This window comes from Chionomys nivalis, chromosome 5, assembly GCF_950005125.1.
Source record: "Chionomys nivalis chromosome 5, mChiNiv1.1, whole genome shotgun sequence".
Lineage (NCBI taxonomy): Eukaryota > Metazoa > Chordata > Mammalia > Rodentia > Cricetidae > Chionomys > Chionomys nivalis.
The window spans coordinates 21,017,065-21,027,266 of NC_080090.1; the positions used below are offsets into that span (position 1 = coordinate 21,017,065).

The 10,202-nt window shown below is 38.7% G+C and overlaps 1 protein-coding gene across 1 annotated transcript in view; it reads left to right on the forward strand.

Annotated features, from left to right (window-relative positions):
* LOC130874685 (olfactory receptor 10J1-like) overlaps nucleotides 1-2,867 on the forward strand; it is a 33,593-nt gene extending 30,726 nt beyond the window's left edge. The window contains exon 3 of the mRNA XM_057770107.1: nucleotides 2,849-2,867. Coding sequence (XP_057626090.1) covers nucleotides 2,849-2,867 — 19 coding nt within the window. The remainder of the gene's footprint in view (nucleotides 1-2,848) is intronic.
* The last annotated feature ends 7,335 nt before the right edge of the window (nucleotides 2,868-10,202 follow it).

Here is a 10,202-nt window from a genome sequence, read left to right on the forward strand (position 1 = left end):
TCATTTAAAGGTTTTCTTTGTCTTTGAATCTCTCTTTACTGTATATCTCTCTTTTTCTGACCACACGAGCCTTTAAATTACTGAGCAATATGGGTAGGATTAAAGCCATGGCTTTGCCAGCTAGATCCAGCCCATTCCTTAGCTTTCCAGCCTCAAGGCAGAGGTACTGGCTGTGGCCATGTTTATCACCACAACTCTGTGGTGTTTCAAGGTCCTTGCCAGCAAACAAGCTGCAGCTTTCTGCTCATAGACCACACTCATTCAGACTGCCTGCCTGAGTCAGAGTTTGCCCTGGCAGGACGACCCAGAAAGCCAGCATTTTAAAACAGCACAACTTTTTTCCTGCTATGGCTGAAAACAAACAATCATGTAGTCAGCTTTTCATCAACACCGTTCAAGTGTTTATGGCAGGACCTCTTAAATGAGCTGCAAGGTTTCACAGCTGAAGCTGAGTCAGGAAGCCTCTCTTAGATGAGAGCACTTGCTTGTCTCTAGCAAGCAGAGCAGACCCGAGAAATTGTTGCTCCCAAGAAAACATGCTTTACTTTATTCTTTCCCAAGCTTTCTCAGGCTTTCTGTGGATTCAGTTGTCCCCACGTTTGGATGTCATTCCTGCCACCCAGCTCCCTGCGGCCTGGCTAGCTTATGCCCCGAAATAACAACACACAAACTGTATTCTTTTAAACACTGCATGGCCCATTATATCTAGCCTCTTCTCAGCTAACTCTCGCACCTGGAATAGCCCATTTCTAATAATGTGTGTAGCACCCCAAGGTGTGCTTACCGGGAAGATTCTAGCCTACGTTCATCCTGGGTCGGAGCTTCATCGCATCTGCCCTGGAGAGCAGAGGCATGGAGTCTGTCTCTGAGAGGAGCTGCCCTGCATCTCAGCTCACTTCCTCTTCCTCCCAGCATTCTGTTCTGTTTACTCCACCCACCTATGTTCTAACCTATGAGGGCCAAGCAGTTTCTTTATTATTTAACCAATGACCTTCCTCCATCAATTGTTTGATAGCAATTTCAGCAGTTTGTGTCTGTCTTCTCGCAACGTATCAGTTTTCCTCAACCTAGTTCACTAAATTCCAAAACGGTTTCTAATAACCCTAATATGAACTACATATTACATCCTGGCCTTCTCTTAAGTGCACAACCTCTGTGAGTGTGTACATAGGCACATGTACAAATACAGACACATCCATAGAATGTACTTAGCCTTCTGTTGTGCAGTTCAGGCCTGTGTTTCCCCTCTAAGTTTATCTATTCTCCTCTAATATATCTTATTTCAGTAACATTAATGAGTATAGCCACTCTGCTGCATTTTTTGACTAAATACTCAGAATGAATAGCAGCTTGATTTTCAACTGATGTCAGTGCCAAAGTTCAATGTCAGAAGATTATATTTCCAGAATACTGAAATAAAATTAAAATCTTTTTTTTAATATATTTATTTATTTATTATGTATACAATATTCTATCTGTGTGTATGTCTGCAGACCAGAAGAGGGCAGCATATCTCGTTACAGATGGTTGTGAGCCACCATGTGGTTGCTGGGAATTGAACTCATGACCTTTGGAAGAACAGGCAATGCTCTTAACCACTGAGCCATATCTCCAGCTCCTAAAATTAAAATCTTATTTTTAAAAAATCTGAATTATATTTTTAAACATTTAGCAATCATACCTAGACACATTTTATTTTTCATAAGGAACTCTTAGTCGCCACTGCCAGCTTCTAGGTTTTTCTATAAGTCATTAAAACATATGTTCACGGCATGAGGGGGAGGCGAACGTTTTTACTGGTGAACTGAGATAGGTGAAACAACCAAATGTCTTCAGAGAAATTCCACATTTTTAGCATTATATTACATTATATTACATAATAGTTGTTTGTTGAAATAACTCACCATGAACACTGTCCTCTATTATTTAGAAGTTTAATTAAAATCATGCTGTAAACCCTGTCACCAATATTGTGAAGACTCATAACTTAATTGGAATTAAGAAACTGAAAATTAACTAAGCCAGAATTTTAAAACTTGTTTAGAAATTACCAAAAATTGTGTGTGGATGTGTGTATGTTCATGTATATGGAAGTATATGTATACGCAGGCAAGCCAAATGATAACCATAGGTATCGATATTTAGATACCATCTTTGTTTTATAATCTCACAGACCTTGTATCAAGAAATAAAGTGGAGAACAATTGAAGAAGAGACCCAGCATCAATCTTTGGTCTCTATATGTACACACAAAGAGAATGTTGATCTAAGCTTGGAACAAAGAACACAACAAAATGCCAATTTAAACCCCTATATGGGATAAATGGTATCTCTGAACAGCAGAGTGTGTCGTTAGTCTGACAGACTAGAGTTGCTTAGAAATCTTTACCATGTTATATAATTAGAACACACACAAACAACTATATATACACATACATACATATGTACACATATATACATATAGTAAATTTTGAAAAGTAAATGCAGTCAAATCAATAGAATAAGGTATTTCAGAGCTATTTATGGATTAAATGGAAGGTCTAGTTCCAGACTAAGGACAATATAAAAGTAATTTCATATGCTGAGGTAGGGAGGAGCATGAACAATTAGACTACAGAAGGATTCAAATCCATAGGAGATACAAGCCCCCCCCCCCCCCCCCCCCCGAGGAAGCTTTCTTCTTCACATTTTTTTCTAAGAAGTCAGAATCATGTTGGTGTTTTTAAGACAAGAACAACACCTAGACAGAGAGTCATGGCAGGGATTCAGGGTCTATAAAAAATAAAGATCCAGGGAATAAAGATCCAGGGGAAGATAAGGACATAAATGAAGGAGAAAGCAACTGCAGGAAAGAAGTGTTGAGCTAAAAATCATTAATATGTAAGTTTCAATAAAGGCACTTATATAGAATAATTAACCTAAACTCTCATTCAGTGAAATCTATACATTTTTGTTAATAGAAGTCACTATTTTAAAACAAGTATAAACTTTAGGAATTGTGTGGAAGATGGAATTTAGATTAAACAGAGATAATACATTCTCATTATTTCCCCTTTTCACAAAAAAAGCTCTACTAAATTTGAGATAAGAAGGAAAAGTAGTCATTTCAATAAAATGTTCATAGAAAATAACATCAGATGAAAACAAAAAAAATTTAGTAATTTTAAAAGTACTTCAATCAGTTATTATTGAATCCAATGCAATTTCACACCAAAGAGAATATTGATCTAAGTTTGGAACAAAGAACAGAACAAACTGCCAATTTAACACCCTGTACAGGAGAAATGGTATCTCTGAACATCAGAATGTGCCGTTAGTCTAACAAACTAGAGTTGCTTGGAAATACTTAACATGAATCACCTAAGAGATTGCTGGCAAGTGGTTGTCTACAAAGATCTGCAAAGCTGAAGTGGAGCTGAAACTCCATGATGATGCAAGATGAGGAAGAAGAGGTAGGAGGACATCAGTCATCCTTTCAACAGCTTCCAGCTCAGAGTCAGGACACTGAAGAATATTCCACTGTGCACCTCAGCACTTCAAGGGAAAGACACACATCTAGGCGGTTGAATGTCTTATTTTAGAAAAATGAAGTTTGCACTCATAGACTAGCTCTATTACATTAGTAGGTGAAGCGAGGAAATAATTATACCCATAGATAAATATATCTTTAAACTCTCATCAGGTAGGTTTCTGCTTGCAGTACATGCTGACTAACACAGACCAACAATTGACCAAAGTACAGAGAATAAGAGACTGCAGAATGCTCAACTCTAAAGAAAACACATACCACACAACCCCTTCCCAATGCTCATTGTGGAGAAAGGAGCAGAAAGAGTACAAGAGGTTCTGGATGACAAGGAAAACTCTTCTGGACACAGCAGATGGAGCATCTGCACATCTGAACTGGCAGTGGTCTGACACTATGCACAAAACCTTGGTCAGCACAGATAAGATCAAATCCTGGTATGGAGAGGTGAGCTGAGAACACAATCCCCGCGCCCCCTCCCCCCCCATCTATGAAGTTACTGACAACTGGTAGCTACTGGGAAAGTCCATTTTTTCTAAGGGTGTAGTTACTAGTAAGTTGACTACTTACTGAAGTACTTTGGATAGCACAAATTTGCCTTGAAAGTTAAAATAAAAGGTGTAAAGTTGTATGGGAAGGGAAAGAGAAGGATCTGGGAAGAGTCGGGAGGATGAATATGAAAAAGGTGGCAGATACAGAGAAGTAAGCCAGATACACATCAGGTGTGCAGTTTCCTGTCAGGGACTAAAGGGGGATAGATACTGTTTCCCAAAGCAGTTTGTTTTCTATTCACTGAGTGATATTGGGGATTACACATTCAAGAGTAGGGTGATCAATAAGAATATCTCTTTTATTCATATGCATAAACACATGTGCACACACATACACACACACACACACAGAGATAGAGAGAGAGCGCCAACAAACATATGTGAAAATAAACCCAGAAATGCCAGAAACATGACTCCTAAATAACTGAACTAAAACATATTGAAGATGGGCAGCAATGGCAGATAAAGATCTCAAAAGTTTTCTGATGAAAGTGATTATTCTAAAAGAAAACAGACAGGTGAATTCAATACAGACATGGAGAGGAATGTCAGAAACAGAGGAAAAAGTCAGCAAGTGAAAAAAGTCACAGAAACTGAGATTTTTGAATAAATAACAGTAAAACTGAAAATGAAAAACCCAATGAATCAAAGGCAAATACTGTGGAAAGCACAGCCTATAGACTTGAGTAAGGAAAAGAAAGAGAACAATATTGAAGAATCACTGCATTCAAATGTAAATAAGGAAAATAAAATTAAGTGAGCATGGACAGTATCCAAAAACTCAGGGATACAATCAAGAGATGAACCCTGAGAAGCTACGAGACAGAGGAGCTGAGATAAATGCTAAAGTTACAGTGATTCCATTCAATAAAGAATGTATCAAATCTAGAGAAAGAAAAAGATTCAAGCAAAAGAGGCTTTCAGAACCCTAAATAGACATAACCAGAGAAGAATTTCTCTGTGACAAATTATATTCAAGATGTCCAAAGTACAAAGCAAAGAGACAGAAAAAAACTGTAAGAAAAATGCCAACTCACCTACAAAGGCAGAAATATCATAATAACACCAGATTTCCCATCAGCCATTCTCAATACCAGGAAAGTATGGAGTGCTATTTCAAGCCCTGAAAGTAAATAACTGCCACACAAGATTGACTTATAAAGCAAAGCTATCTTTCAGAGCTGACAGAGAAATAAGAGCATTGGTGACAAGAATGAACTAAGTCAGTTCATGAGCAACACTAGTCAGCACCACAGAAGGCTCTGAAAGGAATATTATATATAGAAGAAAAGGAAAGTTCAGTGTAAAAGAGCAGGAAAATGCAGAGAATAGCTTAACGAGGGAGAACTAGAAAGGAATCCATCATGCTCATCACAGCAAAGCCGTGAATCCCTGATACTAATAGAGGAGAAAGTAAGGAACAAACAATGATATCACCAGCAGCAACCTCCCCAAACCCCGTCATCATGCTTGAGACACAATGCAGGAGTAGGGTGGGGCTGTCAGTATAACTGAGCTAATTCAGATACTGTTGTTTCAAAACCCCATGGTATGAGTTGCATTGTTTCCCAGCCACCTCATATACTTTGCTATAAAGATAAAAAACTCACTAACGTAGCTCACTATTGTTGTGACTCAAAGAAGAAATAGAATTTAAAGAGAAGCAGAGGGCAGAGTGGTCCAAAGGATGGACTCTGCAGTCATATACTCAGGATTGAATGCTACTTCCTCCAGATCCTATCTCTGTAGCCACAGACATGGTACTTAGCTTCTCTGTGTCTCCATTTCTCCACCTTTAAAATGGCCTTAATTATAGTCCTCTTCACAGACCCATAATGATTTAATTAATAAAAGCATCAACGTTCTTAGAAAATTGCCTGGCACATAGTAAATGCTACACAGTAAATCCTAAGTGTTTAAAATTTGAGACATTCATCTGCAGAGACGGTTAATGTAGAGTGCATAACCACCCCCAAGTCTCCAATGATAATTTAGAAAGAGAACTAGAAGATAACAATAAGGGTCAATTGGGAAAATAATGGCATAACGTCTGCATAAATATCAATTTATAATTTATTCAAAGTGATTGGACAGTTAATCACTGCATTACTCTGTGAGATCAGCAATCAAACACAACCCATCTAAAGGGGAGAGCAACCCCAAAGGAGAATTTTATCTCATTTTTTTTTATCCATCAAATATTTCCTGTTTTCTTACTATGTGTTAGGTCTGTGTGGTCAGCTCCTAGTACACTAGTATACAACAGTTGCTTAATAAATATTTATTCAATGAATATTTAATTACACAATTCTTGGTGTTAAATGCTTTACTGTGTAACTAAGAGGGAAGAATATGTAGAAATGGCAGTTGAGAGAAAGAGTGTTCTGATGGGGCTGGTACAGAATACTGTGAAGGTATAAGGAGCAGTGTCTAGCTCAAGCCATGAGCTGGAGAACACTCTACAGGAGGCACCATCTAAGACAGTGAGAGCAAAGGGAATGATGTGTGTACCTTGGGCACATAAAGGTAGAGGGAGCAGAACTTACAAGGTACCAAAGCAGAGAGATTACAGCTCACGGATTTAATATGAAAACCCTAAAGCCAGAGGGTGCGCGACTGATTTTTATTTCACCTCAGACAGTCTGATCTCCGTAGAATAGACTTTAACCATCTATAAAATGGATATTAGTATTTACCTTAAGAGGTAAATATGCCAAATAACTGGCATAGTAACGTCTCAAAAATGTTGACTATGATCATTATTATCTTTATTAATGAGAATAATGTCCTGTTTGGGGGATAAAGTGAGGTTCCAAATTAGTCGAGTGCTGCATGACCCATAGTAGTCTTAAGAGGCAAAATTCATGGAATCTGTTTTAAAGAAGAAAAACATAGTTGCAGGAAGTGCCTCGATGTGTGGGGCTCTCCAGAATCAAACATGGGATTTAACTGAATTGAGTATGCCATGGTGTACTTCCCACCTTTGTGAGTTGTACATTGAATGAACCTATATTAGCTTTGTTAAAAACCATACATAATTATACTGAAATGAATCACATTCCTTCTCTTCTGCCACTATAAGACATCGCAGTCTTTGCTTATCAGGAACTTTGCACACAGCAGCCTTTCCCAGCACACCTGGGCATTTCTTCAGCTGCCTCTAAACATCCTCCAGTAGCAGCAAGGACCTCATCCGCCCTGCATGAAAGCGACATGGGAATTCCATGACGGTTTGTGCTTCTGTTTTTGCTACTTCCTTGTGAAACCCATCACCTTAAACACCTCTTGTCCAGTACATACTTAGAAACAGGTTGTCGTGGCTTCAAATCTCACCTTCTTTTTCTTTCATAACTCAGAGAACTTAGTGTTTTAGGTCATGTCTGTGCCCTCTGTTTCCGATGCATTGTTTTGCATTAGAATGCCTCAGGAAAGTTACCTGCTTCATCCTGCCAGGTGCAAAGGGACTCCTAGCACTTATTTCCATTAACTGTACTTTACAAGCTTCGAGGAAACTATACAGTTCTATGAAGGTGAACAACCATTTATCTTTACATTTAGCATGTATCTATAGTCTACCCAAGAACAAAAGTTCTTGTTTGATGGCTCAAATGCTGGAGACAGCTTTCCAAGGTTTAGAAAGCACCAACCCATTACATTTTCTTTTACACAGCAAGAGGTTAAATGGCTTTCATTGAATACACATCTTTAAAAATACTGCACATATTTTCTCCCATAGGTGATGCTCAATGCTTTTCTGTATTTTGTATTATAGAATCCAGCATTTACCCCCACCATGTTTCACATACAATGAACCCTCCTCCCCATTTCGTTTTTGTTACGCATATTAGAATTTACTGTGATAATTCTACCTGGGTTTTCTCCATTTCTGCACATCTTACAAACAAAGCCTTGACTGCCTTTGTTCCAAACGATTATTTCAAAAATGTTTGTATCGTAAACAGCCTTGGAAGATAAAGAAGCATCTCCCTCCGGAGTACATGGCCAGCAGGCTCACAGCACATTATGGCTGACTTCAGTTCCAAAAGCCCTAACTTCCACTTTTCTAATACAATTTGCCACAACACAAATACACTGCCTGCATTTAAACACAATAGTGGAGTTTTACATTTTCCACAGAGATTTACGTGCAGAAGAAATGCTGTGTAGATAATTCCTTTTCCCCTTCCTAGTAAATGGTTACAGATGGGGGAAGAAACTGGGATGGGAGGATCAAATGGGGAGAGGGAGGAAAATATGGGGAGGAACAGCTGAAAAATAAGGGTCATTTGTGAGTCATATGGAAACTTCATACAATAGAAACTTTTTAAAAATATATGCAGATATGAAAGAAATCTTAAGGGATCCACCAAATAACAGGAAAGGCAAAGCTCCAACTAAACATTTCTAGCCACAAACGAAACTCCAGTAGCGAAAATAGTTACATCTAATCAAGTTGTTGACCAAAGGAGCCCATGGAAAGCTCCAAACAGCCCAGGTGGTTTCCAAGACTCTTGGATGTTCTCATAAACTGTCTTCAGACCTATTGCTTAAGATAACACCTATATAAAAAAATACCTACATAACTCAACAAACACAGAGAAGTTGAGCTTCATCCCTACTGACTATGGTTCATTGTACTGGAAGGTACTCTGCATGCTACAAAAAAAAAAAAAAAGAAAAGAAAAGAAAAGAAAAGAAAAGAAAAGTAAACATCAACCCAGTTACAATACCCTTTGGTCGACAATGATGACTTACCTGCAAGATGTACTGGGACAATAGTGGCAGAAGACTACATAGGTCATGGACCTAGGTGAAAATAAAATGCCACTGTTATAGTCAAGGAATGTAGCTTTAAAACAACTCCTAATGACATTCTGCTATATTCAGATCCGAGTATTGCTCGGCCATCAACAGAAATGCTTCCTCCTTCAGTAGATGGAAACAAATAGAAGCATGGCTGGACAGTGGGCACAGAGGGAGAGACTTTGAAACACTGAGTCTTAAACAGGATGTCCCACTCAAGTCCCTTCCCTTGGGTCTCAGAGAACTCTGATGAAGAAAAGACAGGAAAGACTGTAAGAGCCAGTGGGGATGGAAGAGGATCAAGCCCTCGATGCAACGGGACCCCAACCCTAACCCAGAAGCTATCTTCCATTGATGAAACCACTTGCAAAGGAAAAATTGGTTGTTTCAAATAATAAGTATCGCTGGTGATATAAATCACACTTAAGGGCAGGCCTCATGCCCAGCAGTAGATGGTCAACTCAAAACAAATTCAATGGTGGCTTTAGAGACTTTTTGTCTCATAATGTTTTGTCTTGGAATTTTCCTTATATCACAGGTTTTTTACTTATATATTATAATTGCCAAATTTGTTTCTATGGGTTTTTTGTATATGCAAATGTATGTGTCTCTGCAGCTATATATATTTCTTGTGTTTTTTCTTTGACTATTTTTATATTTGTTTTGTTTTGTTTTTTTCCTATTTTGGTTTGTTTGTATTTTATCTTTTTTAAAAGATGTCTGTTTATTTTTCAATGAGCAAGAAAGAGAGAGAGAAAGAGAGAGAGAGAGAGAACTGGTATAGATGTGGGTGTGAGGTGAGCTGGGGGAGAGGAAATTGTAAGCAGATTATAATGCATTAAAATTTATTTCCAATAAAAACGTAAAGTGCCACATACAAGGCCCAAAGGACTCCCCAAGCCCACCTGAGGCCACCAGTCCTCTTTCCCATCAATTTCCAGAATCCTAGCAAGAAAGTCTGCAGCCACCAGAAAGTCCTTGGAGAGTCCAGTTTCAACCGCTGCTTATTCAGTCCCAGACCAGCTGGCCTTGGTGGGCTCCCAATAAATCAGTTCCACTGTCACAGTGGGTGGGTGCATCCCTCGTGGTCCTGATTTCCTTGCTCATGTTCTCCCTCCTTCTGCTCCTCATTTGGACCTTAAGAGCTCAGACCGTTGCTCCAAATTGAGTCTCTGTCTCTACCTCGATCCATCGCCAGATGAAGGTTCTAAAGTGATATGCAAGATATTCATCAGTATAGGATAGGGTCATTTCATGTTCCCTCTCCTTAGTTAGAAGCCAAGGACAATGGCACTAGGTTTCGATCCTAATACATGAACTGG